Source organism: Hyalella azteca, unplaced genomic scaffold, assembly GCF_000764305.2.
Source record: "Hyalella azteca isolate HAZT.00-mixed unplaced genomic scaffold, Hazt_2.0.2 contig7536, whole genome shotgun sequence".
NCBI classification, from domain to species: Eukaryota; Metazoa; Arthropoda; class Malacostraca; order Amphipoda; family Hyalellidae; genus Hyalella; species Hyalella azteca.
Window position 1 is genome coordinate 1 of NW_025937659.1, and position 20,274 is coordinate 20,274.

The 20,274-nt window shown below is 38.3% G+C and overlaps 2 protein-coding genes across 4 annotated transcripts; one reads left to right on the plus strand and one right to left on the minus strand.

The window, feature by feature from the left end:
- The first annotated feature begins 4,255 nt into the window (after positions 1–4,255).
- LOC108673694 (protein MIX23) lies at positions 4,256–6,660 on the plus strand. The gene is made up of 4 exons (XM_018161558.2): positions 4,256–4,628; positions 5,551–5,676; positions 5,828–5,968; positions 6,149–6,660. Exons 1-4 carry the CDS (start codon positions 4,590–4,592, stop codon positions 6,257–6,259), a joined length of 417 nt encoding a protein of 138 aa, XP_018017047.1. The 5' UTR covers positions 4,256–4,589; the 3' UTR covers positions 6,260–6,660.
- LOC108673669 (mucin-5AC) lies at positions 6,558–18,315 on the minus strand. 3 transcript variants are annotated; one of them, XM_018161538.2, is made up of 11 exons: positions 18,212–18,315; positions 17,110–17,671; positions 16,179–16,533; positions 15,656–15,756; positions 15,044–15,168; positions 14,267–14,326; positions 13,239–13,366; positions 11,915–12,699; positions 11,181–11,531; positions 10,884–11,000; positions 6,558–10,631 (listed from the first exon to the last, which is right to left on the minus strand). In XM_018161538.2, exons 2-11 carry the CDS (start codon positions 17,302–17,304, stop codon positions 9,903–9,905), a joined length of 2,946 nt encoding a protein of 981 aa, XP_018017027.1. In that variant the 5' UTR covers positions 17,305–17,671; positions 18,212–18,315; the 3' UTR covers positions 6,558–9,902. The 3 variants fall into 3 exon arrangements, with proteins under 3 accessions (XP_018017027.1, XP_018017019.1, XP_018017034.1); XM_018161530.2 differs by having other exon boundaries at positions 15,044–15,171; XM_018161545.2 differs by lacking the exon at positions 14,267–14,326 and having other exon boundaries at positions 15,044–15,171.
- Positions 18,316–20,274: the final 1,959 nt, after the last annotated feature.

Here is a 20,274-nt window from a genome sequence, read left to right on the forward strand (position 1 = left end):
AGATAGGTGCCAAAATATCAAAATGAAGCTTATATATGTACAAGTGTATCTATGTATATTGTATATGTTTGTGTATGTGCATAATCTATGTCATCCTGCATAATCTATGTCATGTACCTATATAAATCTATCTAACTTAACTGTTAAATCTAGTGCTCAGTTCTGAGGAGCAATGATCATGTCATGTGCAACTTTTCTGAATAACTGCATACAGTCATCTGTGCTCTGTGTGCATGTAACTTATCCATGTCATGTGTAAATTCTCTTACATGCTGTCAAGCTCATCCATCACCTCTATTGACCTTGTACAAACAAGGACAAAGAGGCCAGCTTTCCTTACCAAGAAGTCCAACATAACATAAGCTCTCAGGCCCAACGGTCATCCTTGTGGCTGTCCTGTGGCTTTCAGTCCACCCAACGTGGACACCTTGAAAAGAAGAAGCTGACTGGCTGCGCCTGCAGACCCTTGTGCTTGGAATGGACTTTCATGATCTCTTCCCTCAAGAACGTTGTCTCAAACTCTTTTGGACTATCACATTTTCTGCTGCAAGCTAGCAGACGGGTCACATTCCTTTCCTCATCACAGCCAGCAGATCAAGAAACTGAGGAAAGACTGGATAGTAGCTTCACTAGCTTGCCGAAGTATGGCGGATGCCAGATGGCTCAGCATCGTTAAAATTTAAAGAAGGTGTCAATGCGGGAACAAATTTGGCACCACTCAGACTCAGACAGAGCATGCCAGAGCCTTGCAGTGAATATGAGGACATCAGCACCGCCTTAAACCCGTCCAACATCTGTATCTTGCCTGTGTAATAATGTGTATTAAATCAGCCTACAATCAAATGCCCAAGGTTCACTCTTCACTGTGTGCACCTGATCGGAAATTTAAGGTTATGGTCAGGAGTACTGTAATTCACAATTCTCACAGAATTGCACCAAACCGTCATTGCACGGATTTTGTAAGAGATCTTGAACAAGGTGAACATTCTCACAGAATTGCTATGTTTTCATGATTCATCATTTCAATGACTAACATCTCAATTTAGTCTAAAAAAAATATTACTCATTACGTTGCCTTAATCCTAGAGCGTAGAAAATAAAGACCTAAATTGTTTTAGTGTACTGCATCCATCTTCCATCGCACCTTCTTCCAGAATGGACTTCTAATTTCAAAGGTTCATATATTATTTCAATCCACCAAGACCACTTTTTCTACCCAACATTGTTATTTGAGGCAAAAAATGAACTTCTTGAAGGCTTAAAACACATACGCTAATCAGGGCTGGAAAAGTCCTATTTTTGTCTGAAATATCGTGGCTCTAATATCATATAATTTCAGTAGGTATGAAATCTTGCGGCTCGAACGTCATAAATTTTTGTTTGATTGAAAAATCGCAGTTTGCACTTTGCAGTTCGCAAACGTGTCACTTCATAAAATTTTCAACTTCCGCAATCCTCATTGCTTTACTGTTCCCGCCAAAATATCCTGCAGAAAAAACATGAACATCGTAATGGAAACAAATCAACTAAATGTTTTGTTGCGGTCATGTCAAAGCGGTCAGACTGCATTAACACATGCTCAACTTACAGTAAAGACAAATTTTATCTTTGCCATTTGACTGTTTTAGGGTAAAATTAGAGATTTGGGGTAACACGTGCATGGACTTTGTAAATAAATTTGTGCCTCGTAAATGGCTTTTCATGGCCTAGATATGGAATTCACAGCTCGGTGAAATGGAATCACGGCTCAAAGAAATGGAATCATGGCTGGCAAATCCATGAAACCACAGCTCAAAAAATTCAGTTGTGGCTTTCCAAGTAGATATATTCCATGCCTGCGCTAACTTGCTCAGTTTCTATAAAGTTCCTAATCACTTGGAAGTTGTATGCCTGCACTAGTAGACTCCTCACTCCTGCGCATAGTGGCAAAGCAGAGAGTTTTTAGACTCTTCCTCAAGTTTATTTTTGAGTCCTATAAGTAGACCAGTAAAGTATCTTGGATACCAGAATTATCATAGATAAGAAATCTGTTAAAATCTTGAGTAAATGAGGAAATTAAAAATGAACTGATTCTAAAAAATCTCTGATTTGCCACTATTCTCCTACGTTTGGTTTTTTTTTTTTGTATCCAAGACGAGACAACAAGCTCTGTCCCGGTTCGCAATAAAAACCGGGACAATTTTCAGCCGTCCGTAGGCATTCCGGGACGATACCAAGACAAGACAAGACATCCCGGTTAAAATAGGTAGCTTACAATTTCCTGGAATTTATAGCCATTTTAACGAGATATAACGAGAAATAACGAGATGAATCAATTATTGATGTGGTGTAAACTTTGGCTTACCATCATATGTTTATATAATAACTTGAGATGTATCCTTCAGGGTTGGCAATGATTAAATCAAAATGATTAAATCATGTGATTAAATCACTTGATTTTTTTTATTTTTTTTATTTTTTCATATATTTATATATATTGAGTGGCAGTCTTTAATTTATATTGAGGTATTGTTATTCATGGTTTAGTATAAGTGTACTATAAATGACAAATTGGTATATAAACTTGTTGCCTTTAGTGTGTATTAGGTTCCAATAAATTGAATGTTTTTGGTAGAGGCATCATGTGTGCAATACATTGTACGTAGCTAGCAGCTTAGCTAATTCTTATAAGGCATATAAGTACGTAGTCTTTAACTATTTGACTATTTGTTATATATTGATTACAATATACAATTTAAATGTGTTAGCTAGCTTATACAGGGTGGGGCAGAACTGATTGAACAGTTTTGGGGCAAAATAAAAGAGTAATGGAGGTACATAAAGAAGAAAGTTGTTTATTTTCCTCAAGATTAGCATAACTTACCATTTAAAATACTTAAGTTTTGAAAACAATATCAGGAAAATGGGGTTTGTTAGCTGCATCACACTGTTGGAGTCGTTCTTGGAAGTTTCCTACAGCACGTTCACACATATGGCGAGGTATGGCCATAACCTCTGCTGCAATAATCCATCCCCTTAGCTGTGGTAGGGTGTGAGGGCAACTTCTGAACTTCTCTTTTAGATGTCCCCAAAGAAAGAAATCGAGATATTCCAATTAGTTTCGCTACTACAACAGTTTTACGCCGTGTCATAGGCCTGTCCCGAGTAGCCCCACCTGTCCCGAGTAGCCCCGGTTGACGGTACAGTCACAGGTCACTACTAGTTGGTGTGTATAGAGGGTAGAGTCTGGTAGATTTTTAGGACATAAAACTAGTGGATCTATTGATAGTGCTGTGCACTGTGCTGTCAGCTACAGTCACTACTAGTCGGTGTGTATAGAGGGTAGAGTCTGGTAGATTTTTAGGACATAAAACTAGTGGATCTATTGATAGTGCTGTGCACTGTGCTATCAGCTACCTATCTGTTATGTGACTTCAATGTTTAGAAGATCTGCATTCCTGAAGTGTTTTTGTATATTGAAGCCAGTTGAATGGTCAATATTTAGCTTATTACCTTGCTCCATACAAACTTTACAAAGCTAATGAATAGACATAGTACCAATAATTGTTTACCCAAAAATCCCTAAGTGGTAAACACCACCTTGGCCTGTTGGCCATTATTGAAGGCAATAAGTGCTCTTTTTTAGCCATCCATTATGATCCATATACTGTTATTGTTAGTAGGCTAATTGCAACATAAGAAAAACACATCAAAAAGACAAAAAAGTTAAAAAAAAAATCAAATAAATAAAAAAAATCATGAAAAAATCAAAAAAGTCATTGATTTTTGATTTTTTTGATTTTTTTAAAAAAATCAAAAAAATCGCCAACCCTGGTATCCTTTTACCATTCTGATTGGAGCTTGGTAATTTAAATGATTTTTGCTACAACTACATGTTGTGGTTTAATATGGTACTTAATCTTGACAGACAAATAAAATGGAAAAGCACGTTATTTACACATGCACAACTATGATCCCCTAGCCTGTGCCTGAATGTGCGACATGAACATTGACACAATTATTGTAATACAGTAAAGTGCAACCCGTTTATAGATTTTGCCAAAAAGGGTGGCAAAACTATCAGTAGGTTGATTCACATTGTTTATAACTTGAATGACTAATAAAGTATAAGTGTTTTTAATAAATAATATCTCAATAGTTATTTTCAATCAATCATACACTGACAGTGACATTAATAATAAAGTTAAATAATAGCTGATGCTTGATAATATGGTGAAAATAAGATAACCTCAACTTCAAGATGAGCCAAGTCAACTTGCTCAACTACCGTAATCAGTTTACTGACCAGTGACCATGCTAAATGCTAATGCTATGAAGCTGAGCTGACAATGCTCAGATTCCAGATGCTAGGCTGTATCTGCAATCTTGAGCCCAAATTATTAAGCAGAACATTTTATTTTAACCATGTTTGTTATTTTTTCATGAGAGTATCAGATACATCTGCATCATGCTGTTCATGCATCTTTTCAGTGTATTTTTTTTTCTTTACAGATGGTTTTTTGTGAGCTGTCAGTGTCAACAGTCAAACCATTAAAGTTATTCTACATCTATTCATTATTGTTGTGAATTTACTAAGTAAAAATACAGAGATGGCTGCCAGACAAGTCACAAACTGTGAGGATGTGCAGGTTATTGTTGCTCCTACAGTCCTACTAGCCTCTTAGTTAGAATAGGTTGTGTCACTGGTGTGCATGGGCAGTTGTTAATGATTAGATATATACACCTTACTCATTGATTGTAACTTAATTTTTTGGTACTAAAAATGCAAATTTTGGATAAATTTAAGCATTAACAGCTCAATTTTGCACTTCTATCAATAATATCAGACAAAAGTTCTACACAAGAAAACTTCAGTGTTAATTTTATGTCTTCAAAAATATCTGATAAAGCTCTACTGCTCTAGTATCAGCCTAACAGGTGGATATTTTCCCTGTTCATGTGTGTGAAAATGTATAGTGAAATTTAGCATAAGTAAGCAAATATATGAAGATCTTTGGCACATATTTAGCATGAGTGAGCAATAAAATCTATGTCTTCAGAAGATCTTGTCAATAAATTTCCCATAAATGACCTTTTTACATACTGTAATCTGGTAGTTCTGGCAACAAATCTTCAATGATATTGTAGAAATTTTAGCATGTAATTGATAAAGGTTTTAACTTTTGTAGAAGCCTTGCATGAAAGATTATGATACATGTGACAAAAATTTTTTGGCAAGATGGAGCCTTTTTTTGCACAGATTTTAGGTATTTTTCAGTAAATTGTTTAGTACCTTGTGAGATATTTTATTGAAGCTTAGGAAATGTCTTGTTGAAAACATGTGATTATATTGACAAATTGCAATATTTTCAATGTATGATGAATAGTGTAATCAAGATATTCGTATTTAAAAAAGGCCTATAATGATTTTTAGGATAGAAGTTATTACTATACGTACGGTATCTATTGACATGGGTAGAACTTGAAGTAAATGTGTAAAAAAATATTGTTTACAGCTGCTGACTAATGTGTATTAAATTAATGTAAATATTTGACTTTCATCAATTTCAGTATCTGCTGAGGAACCTGAGAGTGGTTGATGATAAAATCATTTATGCATTGAACCTTGCAACCCCGACCCAGTCATTCAGAGATGCAATCGACCCAGCTGTTAAGTGTAAACAACTTTTCGAGGAGGTGCGTCAACTGAATGTCAATAAGTACTTAAACTGTTTCTGAGGCACCTACTTATCATTGCCCTTTGGTTGATGATAACAATGATTTGATATAGAAATTTCATGAAAAATGCATTCAACTCATATCCATGTTCGCCCTTTTTGTTTAACAGCTAGCTGCTAATTATAAGGAAAGAAGTCAGCTCCTGGAAAGATGTCTGGAGCAAACTACAACTAGACTGACGGAGTTACGATCCATTGATCCTTCTACTGATACATCTATTAACAACAGGATCAAATCAGAGAGATCAAAGGTTTGTTTTTTTCATTTGTTAAAATTGAAAAACATTGAGCTGTGAAAACTTCTATAAATCTCGATTTTCGTTAGTTAGTAATGCTTTGCCATACGTGGGTAATGCTGGTATGACATGCTACCTATTACGAGCACTTCCATGCCGATAAATAAAGCTCAATTTGTAATTAATTCCTCGCAGGTTCGTGAGTTGCGAAACGAGATTGCAATAGAAGAAATCCTTCGTGAGAGAGGTCGCAAGGTGTTCAGTGAGCGGTGCTTCCCGCATTATCGCGGCTATGAGGGATGGTGAAGAGTAGTCTGCACTTATGATGAAGCTCAATAACAGACTAGCATTTTTCTTTTCATAACAGCTTTGCATAAAGATGTGACTTCTGTTTCCTAAATTTAGGAAGCGTTTGTTTCGTTATTGACTTGTGAGCCTCCATTTTATTAGTCCTTTTGAAGAGTAGGAGCTAAAACCGACTTAAGGTACGTACAAATTCCACTCAATTTGCGGTATTTCATGTATATATATTCATTTTCATTTGCTCATTTCAGTTGCTAGCAAACGTGGAGCGCGGACAAGGATAAAGATAGGAACTCTCAAATACGATGTCAATATTTATTGTTCCAAACATAAGTTACCTCTGCTATGACTGAGCAATATACCGTATATTTTGCGATTTGAATAAATCAACGAATATTTTTAAATATGTTCTTTCATCCATGAGAGTTGTACTAATTCATAATTTGAGGAACAGGGAACTTGGGGAACGGCAGGATTTTTACGATAGTATTATTACCAAGTTGATGTTCACAAATCGTCGGCACCCTTAGCACCTCGAGTGTGTAAGAAATAAAGCATTTTAACTCGTAGGATTCGTTATGTCTTAATCTAACAATGGGATAAATTTAAAGGCCAAATTTATTTTTTCTTTTTAACACACGCATTGCAAGAACGTGGCATGAAGAAAGCAGTTTCATTGCTGAGCAACACGAATATTAGCTCAACTCGGAATTCACACATCAACAGAAGTGCACGAAGGTCAAAATAATGTTGATCACAAGGTTCGTTCGTATCCTACGAGGCTCACTGGAGAAAATCAACTCCAGGTTAACAGAGGAGCCAGAGCTGCAAGGCACGTACGAGGTCAGGAAGAGAGGAGGATGTCTTACAATATTAGCTGAAGTTTATGATTCAGAAACGCGAGCACTAGTGAACCCATTCCAATCTTATTTTGAATACAAGGTTTTTAAGTTTAAGAACGAACTGCCATTACAAGAGAATGTAGGATGCATGGTATTTAAAAGGGCAAAGCCGATAGCTGCTCATGGAAGGAGACTAATTGAACAACAGTTGCCTCGTCACAATATATGACACGCACAATTTCCACTAATTGCGTGTATCATAAGAGCTCGTTATCTTGTGAGAAATCTTGCGAAAACTCTAAGCGTTCCCCAAGAACTACAATCGAAACCTGCTATATCCCGAAGAGATACTCGAAATAATAATATGTTAATTATTATAGAAATTCATCCTCTTAAAAGTAGATCAATATACAGACCAACGTTGATTTTCATCTTATTATTAAAAGCAAAAAATAGTTTGGTCACCACCATGATTAATTGCCGGCAACTCCAAATATTAACGTACAGGAAAAAGGGCCGTAAGTCTACGAGATGGTTAGGATACATAGTTGCGTTGGCAAAACGATAAATGAAAGGTAACCGTTAACTTTATTTAATTCTAGTCAAACAAATATCTTGAACAACAGATCGTTATTATCACCACAAATTGAACAAAAATCGTCGAAGAGAGATGGATTAATCTGTGAGATATATAATGCATCAGCCCAGGGGTCTCCAAACTACGGGCCGCGGCTATGTTTCATCCGGCCCGCCGAGGATATCTCGTAGTTCAACATGATGTGTGCAAAAATCGAGCGTGGCGTTTATTTCGGGTAAGGCGTACGCATGAACTGAAAACAGTAAATGGGCGTGACCGGCCCGCGAAGGTTTCAGAAACTTTCTCTTGGCCTTTGATGAAAAAAAAAAAAAAAATTCGGCGGCCCCCGCATTAGTCAACGAGAGCTAACTAGATAGCAAGAGATGTCCACGATAAGTCTGCTCGTTCATTGGGCTAAGAAGCACGCGTGAAATAAGTTAACAGCAAAAATATGACTAGAAGTCGAGTATAGTCAAATTTCTTTTGGAGAACACAAAATCAAGAGGGCAAGTGATCATTGGGTGTAACTGAAGTGGAACATACCTAAATTGTTTTTATCTCAATCCAGACATTCTACAGATCAATGCTTACTTGAAGGGTTTTCCTTAAATGAATCAGAAATATTCTGCAATGGAGTTGTGTTCAAATTCTGAATACGAGACTACCAATCCAGTGAGATCAAACAAAATTCCAACGGAGCATCACACAAATGCAGGCGAAAAATTCAACTAGCGTAAGTCTAAAATACGCTGCTAGCTAAAAAAAATAACACATCTAACGAGAATGAAACGAAATACCGTCAGAGTAAAATGGAACCTACACATTTAATTCTGAACCAGAAACTCATCGAGCTAGTGAAAGAGGGAGCAAACAAAACTCTACCAAACAAGAAACTTCCTTGAGGAAGGAATAAGAACACTAAAATTCATGAAACCGGTCTACCTAATAAACCTGTTGGTATAGGAACAAGCAGGGGAACGCAAAACCTCAAAGCTTCTTAAACCCTGAAAATGACTTTTATATCTTCAACAATAAAATGTTATTTCACTGTGAACTCAATTCGTCTTCATGAAGCTGAGAAGCGACTATAACACGAAAGCAAGAAAAATTAGCACCGAAAAATTAGTTTGTTTCTCCAGAAAAAAACAATGCACTCAAAAAAATGAGAAACCAACCAACTACTCTGGCCACAGCACTAGGAAGCATCGAACCATTTGCAACAGCAGACTGAATGAAGACTAGTTATTTGCATATATTAAAATGGTTAAGAGGCACACGTTTCGAAACCATGTAACTTACATTACCTAGTCATCACTGCTATTCAGTAATCAAATTCCACAGTTTTCTCTTTATCAGATATTTTTTACCGAAAATCGCTAGCATGTACTTGATGCTTCGTACATTGAATCTCTGTGTAACGTTACCCGGAGCCAAACATGAGAAGCGCGAAAACAATAAATTGCTGAGGTTGGGCACTTATTCATTTATAATACCGTACACGTCGAACGTTAATACTACACAAGAAAATACTTAAAATACGCATGTCAGCATTATAATACCTATTCTTCGCCCAAGAGAAAGCAAAGCCATATACTACTCACAGCACCAATGTACGGTACAAAAATCAGCGACCGATAGAATAGTTGCCTTCACATCAATCCAAGTTAATTGATCGTTCTTTTTTTTGGTAAGGTTCTATGGCAATCAATAGCGAGGCAGCTACATAAAAAAAATCATTAAGTACAATTCATGCTCATGGTACCCTTTTTTGAGTTAAGTACGTTGCAGTTAGAATGGAAGACTATATAAAACAATAGGTGGATAATTGCAAGAAGTACGGAACACTAAATTGGCTGAAATACTAATAGAAGTAAAACGTTTTGTCTACAGCCTTGGAACATCGTGGTCATGGAAGCCGCTTCTTCACTAACAGCCGGTGATATGAGGTACTTTGGTAGCATAGTAATGTGCTTGCTACCAATATTCTTTGCTTAGAGCAGTGCCGCTCAGAAAGCGATGGCAAGATCAGGTAAAATGAGCAACAATTTATCAAAATATTCTGCCACGTTTTGTATTTAGGCTACTTTGACGAATCCAGGCGTTTGAAAAACTGTTGTTAGGAAAATTTACCAGGAAGTTTTACGCACCAAGAGAGTCTACTGACCGGGAGTCTTTTAAACAATTCGAGCAAAATTATTAGGCGTATCGAATTAAGAAAATTTGAAATCTACTTCTTAAGGTCTTGTATCTGACGCATCCGGGATACATGAGCAGCAATGGTGGCGCTCAAAATTTCCCCACTGTCCTTTTCGTCATCGATCAACCAGCCATCTTCACCAAGCTCGCAGTTCTCTCCAGCTTCACCCATATGACTTTTGCTGATAAACGCCTCGCTTTCGTCCAAATTGAATGTACCCTGCCGAACTATCCCAGGGCTGCAGACCGACATTTCGCTGTCACCCGAACGACTGGCAGAAGATTTTCTTTTCTTAAGCTTGGTAGAACGAGAAACTAATTCACTGCCAGTGGAGAGGGCTTTAGTGGGGCTTGGTGCATGTGGTGACTTCGGAGTTCCAGCGCTTGACCCACTCGTGGCTGATGCAGAGCGATGAAGAGGAGACTGCGGCAGCCTAGTAGCTTTCACTTGAGACGATAGGGCTTTGGTGGAGTGAGATGGAGAACTGAGGGCCTTGGCGGAGTGTGATGGAGAACTGAGGGCCTTGGCGGAGTGTGATGGAGAACTGAGGGCCTTGGCGGAGTGTGATGGAGAACTGAGGGCCTTGGCGGAGTGTGAGGGAGAGCTGAGGGCCTTGGCGGAGTGTGATGGAGAACTGAGTGACTTACATTGCGACTCGGCAATCATTGATGATTCAAGCACGTTATGATTACCTTCAGCACCGTCAGGAGACCTGCGGTGGCTCTTGCGATTCTTCATTTGTTTCACCGTCATTAGAGACTGTAAAGAAAAATTCATTAAGAAACAATGTGCATTATGAACATTCCACATTCATGTCATAAGGTTAGATCCAAAAGCTTTTGATAAAAGCTGCACCGAAGGTTAACGCCCACGGATTAACACCACCAAAAACAATCATCAGAGAGCAACACTGATATATGTAGACTTTAAAGAAATAAAATGATGCGCTGTAGCATAGGAAACAAAACTTTGAATCCTCAGAACAGTACTAGATCAACATGACAGTCTCACGCGAACAGGAGATGTCTGCACAAGCACGGGCTCTTGTTCTAGAAGCTGGTTGAGTTTCTGCTGCCGATGAAGATGCGACTGCAGTAAGCACTTTAATTCGTCAACGCTGCTGACAGCCTGATGAAAAATTCAAGTAATTATAATATGCATCATGGAAATGACAAGATGAATTATTGCTAATGTGGCGATATAACGCACTGAACAGGCATTAGAAATAAAAATTAGTGACGTACAAAACAAAATACTACAATTTCAGTACAAGATTTGATTATTTGGAAAGCTAGAACGAAAGCTTACATAATTATTTCCTGCACTGGCCCTTTCGTGAGCAGGAGACTGAGTTTTGTGTGATATGGAACTATTTGTTTCTTTGGCTTGAGTGACGTCGTCACTAGGATCCGGCAGCGCATCTTTCGCAGGCAAGTCCGAGTTTTCGCTTGACTGGCCCGGAGCAACACCTCTGCTCCTGTAGGTGGCACCCCAGCTGTCGTCAGTGTCGCCACCTCCACCAGAGTCCCAGCTGAGGGTCATAGTCCGCTGCCGTGTGAGTTCAGCAACCACCTCACCTGCTCCAATGCTGCCATTGTTGAGCCCAGCCTCGAGAGGCTCGGGTTGTAGTAAAGCCACCAGAACGTCAGCGTCTTCCTCCTGTGAATGTTGTATGCATAAAAAGACGCAGGAGTTTCTTTGAGGTAGAGGGGAGTTATTAGATAATCAATGGAACACAGTTCAAAAATTCACAACATGATGATCATGAACACTAATTTTTTGCCGCGGTAAGAGAGCGGGTAACCATTGAAGAAGTTATTCAAAGTTCTGTTGAGGATAATTACATAAGCTCCAAAAACATTTTTATCCAAATTATAATACAATGACACTGGTATTAGAGGCTGCATCTGCTATATAAAAATTAAAGATATAATACATAAGTTAGCATTGCACTCATCAATCGCGAAACTAAGAGTTAATGATTGATCTAAGAAGCCTTATATTCAAGCAGTAGGTAACTTATCGATGGAATTGATATTTACCGAAATAGCGATTGTTTTTGACGGCTGCTGACAAATTCTTGGAGACGATTTTCCGCCATTATCCAAAGGTAAGATAGACTTTGTCTTAGATGGCGATGTTACCAAAGAACGCGAAGGTGTGGAAGGTGTCGAGTTCGGCTTGGAACTTTGTCTTGAGCTTTGACTAGAACTTGAAGACGATTTAGTTTTAGGAGTTTTAGAGGAAACTGAATTGGAAGATTTGTACCCATTGGAAGCGATGGTCCTAGATTTGGCAATTGGAACTTGAACTTTTGTTGGAGAAGGTAAGGGTGTACCCTTCTGAGAATTGGTCTTGCTTGAGGCAGTAGATGAAGAAGCTGTTGACCTACCGCTGCCAGACGCAGACTGAGAGGAAGAAGTCACAGCCACACGTGTCTTGCTGGGAGCCGTGCTGGCACTACGGCCCTGCACTGCAGTAGGAGCATCTCGCCTGTTGGCAGGCAACAGCTTCTTCACAGCTACAGGACCTCCACGAGCAGCGGGGGTGCGAGGCGCAGGAACTTTGATGCTGGCAAGCCTAGCGCTCGTCGAAAGCTGCTGATCTCTCTTGCTGATCGCCGCGCCGTGGCTGGTCGTGGTCATCGCTGGCGGCAACTCGCGAGGTTCACTCGAGGCTTTCGACGACCGTGACGTGGTCTGTGAACGCGACGAAGATGCGGACGACCGCGCAACAGCAACGTGAGGCCTGGGGGCGCCGCCTCGGACGGTGGACTGCGTGCGGCGGCCCGTGGAGGAGTTGTTCTCACTGCTGGAGGCTGACCCCGCTGAACCAGAGAATAATTAAGAACCATACACACATGCGAAAGTGCAGAATAATTAAATTATAAATTTACAATGAAAACTATTTCAAATAAAACCATTTTCGACCCAAAATATTCCATGGCAAAGAAATATAATATAGTAAACGAAAAATTGATGTACTATAACATTAGCCACAATTTATGAAACTGATTGAGTTATTTAAATGAAAAATTACTACTGGTTGGAAAACCTAAAATTGATACAATACAGGAAAATTAATTGTGAAATAAAGTTTGAGATTTTGAAGGTCTTGTCCACATAGCTGGCATTTGTGAAGCAGAGCAAGCAATGACTAAGCAAGATACAAAAGAAGTGACAACATGAGGACATTTAAGAAGCATGAAAAAAATATCATGGAATGCATGGACAAACTAATAGATTTTTCTTTAAGAAAAAGTAGAGTTTTCATCCATCAAATATATACCGACATTAATTCTCAGTTTGCTTTATTCTCGAGTGCCGAGTGAAATTCTTTGATTTCTCAGTAATAAGAAGTACTGACAGACACGTGGTGTTAGTCGCTGGTTGGGACGCACTGGCGCTCTGCTGCTGCCTGCAGTTGTATTCTTGAGGGACATCATCTGCTGCTGCAGCGCCAACATCTCGCTCCGCAGCCTCGCCATCTCGTCTCTGCAATGAGCAACGCATGTGAGCCCTGGTGCACAAGCCATCACTCACAGTGCAGCGAAATTAATGCACAAACTTGGGTTGCACTTCATGAATAAAAAGCATTAAGTTGAATTCATCACAAGCGTCCATCATCATTCGTGAGCATAAAGTATTGGAATTTGTTATTTTTAACCAAGGATGAGCCAAAAAATAAATGTCTCATGGCTTGCACTGAGACGTAGCTCATCTCAGAGCCATTATAGAAAACTTGCATGATAGCTTTCATTCCACACTGGCCAAGAAGCTCAAACAAGCTACAGCAGGCTCAGCTAAAGATTATAACTGAAATTATAGAAAAACTAAAACATTTTTAAATGCCACAAAATAAAATAAATATAGAATAAATCAAAACAAGATGCTAATTTGGTAGCAGCCTATACACTAAGCAGCAAATTGTTGAAAATAACGACTATCTAGGAAGCTTACAATTGTTAACTTTTTAATGAGGATTAATGAGTAAGTGTAGGTCAGTGAACAACTATCATTTATATTTTGTGTGCAACCACTGCACCCATTGTAGTAATTAACTGCAGCAATAAGTTCAGCAACAAATTAGATAATGACAGACAAAAATTTATTAGGCACCAACAAGCCAAAAACTGGAATTAATAACTTTCAGAGTTATACTGTTTTCCATAGCACCTTAATTTATCCAGCTTAACAAGAAACTTATTTCAAGACAAGATGCAACTTAGTTAATCGCTCTTCTCAAAGTCACCTGAAAATTATAAGGCTCCATTTGACCACCTTAGTTCAGTTCCCAGGGACCATACTTACACTGGGGATGATTAAACTACAAATACAGGGAATTTTGTTGAAGAATCTACAGAAGCAGATAAGCAAGTCAGAACTTAGAACCACCTGACTAAGGCGTAGTGACTGTGCAGCATCAGAGTGCACCCTGCTGCTGCATGCTCTGCACTGTACCGACATAGACTTGAAAACTCCCATAGGGGTGGCAATGAACATAATAATGAGGGACATTTGTTTCTCTATAACACAGTGGCACAAGAGAGTCTCTCTATGGAAGATCTTCTGCATGGAAATTGCACTTGCCAAATGTTTGTGCACACTCCAGTCCAGTATGAAGATATACAAGTAAATTATTGTGGAGACATGAATTGAAATTTAATCCAAAGTTTGATGAACATCATAGTGTGTTTCTTATCAATAAGTTCTCATTGTTTTTCTCACTTCATTAAATAAAACTTTTAGTAGGGTATAGAATTTTAAACAAAGTTTTCAAAGAATGTAGCATTATAATAATAAGATGATCAAACAACTAAATAAAATTATTATTTGTTAAATTGATGAAAATAGAAATAGAAATTATTGATAATACATGCTCTCTGGACTTCAATAAACAACTTCTGCCTCACTACATGAATGTTCTACATAAAAAAAATCAAGATGGGTATCAACAGTTTTCAATCTTAAGAACCTTTCATTTTCCACTTTGTCCAACAGTTTAATACTCTCAGACTATTCTAAAAAATGTAATTTATATGTTGACTTTTCATGAACTTATAAGTTCTTTTTACAATAATATGAGGAAAATTAAAAATTCCTACTCAGAAATTGAATAAAAATAATTGATCCATACTGAAGTTTTAACAGAAAATATAACTGTAAACTGACTCCTTCTTAGAAGCTGTGTCCTTGTAGTAGCAGCGGTCCTCCTGCAGCGTAGATATCAACTCTCTGAGGCTGGACCGCTCTCTCTCCCACTCCAGCTCCTTCCCACGCAGCTCAGCCATCTTCATCTGCTAGAGAAAATAAATCATTTTATGATAATTTAAAAACAGCCCATGAGAAAATATACTTTTCAAAGACATAACTCGTATTAGTAAACTGGTAAATTTTTTAATAAGACGCTACACAATAATAATTTTGAATTCTTAGAAATAAAGAAAAAATGGGATGTGAAAACATATTTGTTACTACAAGTTTAAATTTTAATCATTAGATTCAGTTTAACCATTTGAGTGTCCTTGCTAGTTTAAGAGCAGCTGCTTAATCAGGAATTCTATGGCAAAATAATGAAAATTTAAAGACTGTCTTCACTTCAGCCACTCATACACGGTACCTAGGCACATCAGTTGAAGGCAGTATTTAAAGGAATGTCTGGAAATACTTGTCATTTTTACAGACAGCATAAATGAATATCATGCACCAGTTTCACACACCAAGTTCTTGTACATTTTTCAACAAAAGAGAACCAGAACTGTGTGTTTCAATGTCTTTATTTACCTGTGTAGTTGATGTATTGCCATCAGTACTGCTGCCAAAGCCCTTATCCTCTAACTTTAGCAGCAGTCTCTCCAGGACTTCACGGCTGCTATTGCTCATTCCTACAGTACACAGGAGATGACAGTATTTAATGCCAAAAATGGACATAATATATAAAAATCATCTGTGATGAAGAAAAATTTATATAAATAAAAGTTTTATAGTCAAGTGATTTTTCCACAGGTATATATTTGATCACAAGTTGATATTTATTCATTAACATTCAATATCAATTTGAAAATGTTTTTATAGAGAAAATTTGAGGATGTTTTCTGCAATCAAGATTAATGATGAATGCATTCTACAATCTAGACAGACAATGAATACCTTCTTCAGTCAAGATGGATGAACCATTGCATGACTTAACTATGCAGTATGCACTTATCATGGGACAAAATATGCTCAACTGGTATATATATGACCAGACAGTGCACCAGCATGTAACCAGTATGGAATCCATCTCTAGATATTTAGCATATATCACCTTGGTCTGAGTTGCGCATGGTGTTGACTAATGTGGTGACCTGTTCCCTCAACTTCTCATTCTCCTCATGTAAACTCAATACAGACTGCCGCAGAGTTTCTTCATCCTCTCGCAAAGGTGGTTGTGGAGAGGGTGGCAGGTCTGCCGTGAAACTTGAATGTGGAGAAGAGTCCATGTTTGATAACTTGTAACTTGTAAGCTCACTCCTTTCATGAAGAAATTTTTGATGTTTGGCAGTGTTGTGTGAGTGGGAACCAGCAGCACCAACATCATCAGATGTGATGTCAGATTGAGTGTGAAGGATGGGCACAGCTGCGTGCTGGCTGATGTTCAGCTGGTTGCGCAACCGCACAACCTTCACGAAGGCAAAAAATTTTATGATCCATAACAAATTTATGCCATATAGGCAAAACAGAGGCACTCCATGCAATGAATGTAAATATGCATAGACAATTTTTAGGAGACACATTCAAATTTCAGATCTGACAAAAAATGGTGCAACTCAACAGTGGTTAGTTTCCAATGCTACAACATAAGAAAATTGTAACACAAAACAAGGAAATTCCTATTACATGCAGGGTGGAGGAAAAAGCTAAATAACTAGAATGCAGGACATTAAACCAGAAGTCAAGAAACTTAGTTCCATAAAAAGGCTTTAAAACATCCCAAGCACAAGGATTTTGGAACAAATCATTCCAGATTCCCCCAGTTTAGGAAAGCAACTATTTACACCTAGCAATGCCTACTAAAAGCAAATTATATAAATGAAAGAAAACAAGTAGTTGGTTGAACTTTTTTGAGAGAAATGTAACTTTAAACCAAAAAATTATCAGGTAATATTTCTATATATAACTTGGCATTCAAGTGATTTTGATTCAAATGAAGGAAGTTCAGATATAATTAGAGAGAGAAAATAAATTTGTAATCTGACCTCTTGATAATAAGTCTGAGCTTGTATTCTGAGTTCATTTGCTGCTGTGACTTTAGTAGATGACTGAAGCCTTGAGAGCTCAGCCTCTTTGTCACGTAGAGCTGCCTCAAGTCTTGCTACACGCACTTTTAAAGTTGCCAACATAGAGGGACCTCCCCTCTCCCCTCCAGCCATCCCTTTGCTGCTGCCTAGCATTTTGTGTGCAAGGTTCTTCACTGAATAATTTTGCACAAGATTATTCTGCAAGTTTCTCACTTGATAGTGAATGGTGTTTACAAATTCCAAGGTGTAACTAGAGTTTCAAAGACTAGAGATATGGGATAGCACATAGCAGCAATAAGAATGGCAATGCAATGGTAAACTCAGGTAAGGAATAAACTGGGATGTAATTTGTGAGTTGGAATTTAGGGATCACTCAGAACTGGAGTTACCATTGGGTGATCAAACTTAGGTTGGAGGTTCCATGGTAATGGCCATACAGGATATAACCATGAACAGAACACCCAAGAAAGTAGGGTAAAATGGATGCCAAATATCATCTCATTTCATAAAATACAAGAACCTGCAAAAAATATAAATTTAATTATTAGCAAAACAATATTATACTGACAAATCTGTTGTGAGGAAGTAACCAATTTGAAAAAAAACACTACTAAAAAAATTCCAATTATTTTTGCTGTAAAATATTTCCTATATTTTAATATCCTTGCAAAATGTTCTTCACAATTTTCATAATTATTCCAAAGAATTTGTAAACCTTTTTAATAAAGGTAAATAAGTTTCTCCACAGAATAATGCCTGCATTATAATACCTAGGTAGTTAATGATGATGTAGTTAAAGCAGCATTTAGCTCCTATCACTAGTATGTGTGCAGTTTACAAGCTCTAAATGAAATGAAAAGCTGTACTAGTTTTGATTAATCCATTTAAAACCTTTTCCTGAAATTTTATCAAAATTATAGTTTGCAAGAATATGATGACTAGGCCGGAGGCCCTAGTAGCTCTTCACAGTTGCAATGCATTTGATTTGCAAAAACAGCAATTCAAAATTTGAACATTTGGTCGGAACTAAAAAGAAGTGTTTCAAAATTTCAATACTCACCTCATGATAAGAGGCAACAAATATAGGCAACAGAGCCTTCAGCCTAGTCAGCCTACTGCCGACCTATATCTTTCATGTGCAACTTCGAGCTTAAATGGCAAGCGTCTGCCTTGTACATTACTCAACCTGTTACTTTCCGTTTTTCTAGCTATTCAAAGACCATGGCCACAATGTTCCATTGAATTACTTTATATCATCAGTAATTCTTTTACGCACTCTAATTTTGCGTATATTAAGCCTTGGCCCAATCTACCTAACGCTATAATTACAAGACGTAAAATTTATCATAAATTTGACAATTACTCAAGCGTAACGTCTATATATATATATATATATATTTTTTTTATAAATTTAACGCTTACACTACAACGTAAGGAATAAATTTTTGGTTGGTATAGCCGCTATTACTTTCAAAAATTCTTTATACAAATATGCATTTTTAGCGCATTTTCTCATTTATGGAAAAAATGCACTAGGTATTGCGCTCGCCATGTCCGTCAGTCCGTCCGTGACTTCACGTTTTCGTCGACGAGAAAATGCGCTCTCCGTCACTCACTGCATGGTTGAACTATGACTCACTGCAGTGAGTACTGAGTTATATTTTTTGTTAATCGTGTGGCTAAATGATGATGAAACAAACCAAAAATTTGATTAATCAATTTTAATGCTGTTTATTGGTATACAAACTAAGTAACAGGCAAGAATTACGTGTGTCTCAAGTAGTAGTAGTAAAATAGTTTGCTAGCGCTTCAGCTATCAAGCTATTTCGCACCAGACTGACCGGAGGTCAAAACAAAACATCATCGGCAATCATAACATCAAAACATAACATCATCAGCATCACCCACAACGAGCGGGAGGTCTCAGTTGTCCAGCAGTCCGCTGAAGCTGGCTCGAAAGAAGTTAGTTTAGTGACCACATGTTTACTAGCCCTTCGGCTATTTAGCTATCTCGCACCGAAAGCCAAGATGAACATCACCAAAGAGGCGGAAGGCCTTAATTTTCAAAAGTTTCTCAAATCAAAAATTGTTCATAACCCACAAGGGGCGGAAGGTCTCAATTGTCCAGCCCGTTGAAGCTGGCTCGAAAGAAGCAGCGTTTAGCATCTCACAGAGACGAAGTGAAGGGCAGGGTGGCCCAGGCAGGTGAAGGGCAGGTGGCCCAGTGGTTAAGGTTCAGAGTACCAAGATTGGCGCAGAGAGGCGCGGGTTCGATCCCAGCTCTGTGCGCCAGTTTCTGGTCAGAATCGGCAAGGAGGCCGGGCGGTTTAGCACAGCAAAATTTGAATCAGTGAGTTGTAAGTTTGAGACCGCAACAAGCTGTGGATGTTCTGCGATGTTAAGAATCAGCGACAGGCCTATGGCCTAATAAACGCTGAAACCGCTATTATTATTATTAAGTGACAAGGATGGACAGGTGAAAAGCAACAGAAACAACGAAGACACTCGAACAAGAGGTCGCTTACACGGGACGTCGGCCGCCCGCACGAGAGAGACAGAGAAGGGAAATGTAAGGAATCCTACCAACATAATAATTTAATGTAAGGAACCCTACCTACACAATAACATAACCCGACAACTGAGACTTGCAGTCAGGCACCGCGAGCTCAGCGGTGGGGCGCTCAGGAACAATCCCCCTAGGAGCGCGAAATCCCATAGGACTTCTGACGAGCACAGACATGGAAGTCCCCCCTGAGGGGGAGTGTCTCTAAGTTAGGTGCAGCCTTCCATGGAAGATTCAAGCCATTTAAATATTTCTGGTGCTATACAAAATGTTCATTGAATTTTTTGTCAGATGTCAGATCATAAACAAATTAAAATCAACAAGAGAATATGTTAACTTCCATTATTCAAAATTCTGTTATCATCTTGAGTTATGGAAGAGTTACCGCGTGAGGTGCAATTAAGCAGTGCATCCTGAGCCTCATTTCACGATCCAGCTGTTGAGGTGACCTTCGATTGCGTGATGAGGATGGTGTGGAGGTTAGCGCCATTGAGAACAGTTTCCAGGCAATGCCTTAAATCGTCCAGATGTTGGGATTTAATATATAGCATTTTTCCATG

Bases quoted from the DNA above. Each gene is read 5' to 3' on its own strand.
- LOC108673694 (XM_018161558.2), top strand. From the start codon at position 4,590: ATGGCTGCCAGACAAGTCACAAACTGTGAGGATGTGCAG. The intron at 5,677-5,827 runs GTGCGTCAACTG...TTTGTTTAACAG, and splicing joins GTAAACAACTTTTCGAGGAG to CTAGCTGCTAATTATAAGGA. The intron at 5,969-6,148 runs GTTTGTTTTTTT...AATTCCTCGCAG, and splicing joins TCAAATCAGAGAGATCAAAG to GTTCGTGAGTTGCGAAACGA.
- LOC108673669 (XM_018161530.2), bottom strand. From the start codon at position 17,304: ATGCTAGGCAGCAGCAAAGGGATGGCTGGAGGGGAGAGGGGAGGTCCC. The intron at 11,532-11,914 runs GTAAATATCAAT...CAACATTCACAG, and splicing joins CAAAAACAATCGCTATTTCG to GAGGAAGACGCTGACGTTCT. The intron at 11,001-11,180 runs GTAAGCTTTCGT...ATTTTTCATCAG, and splicing joins CCAGTGCAGGAAATAATTAT to GCTGTCAGCAGCGTTGACGA.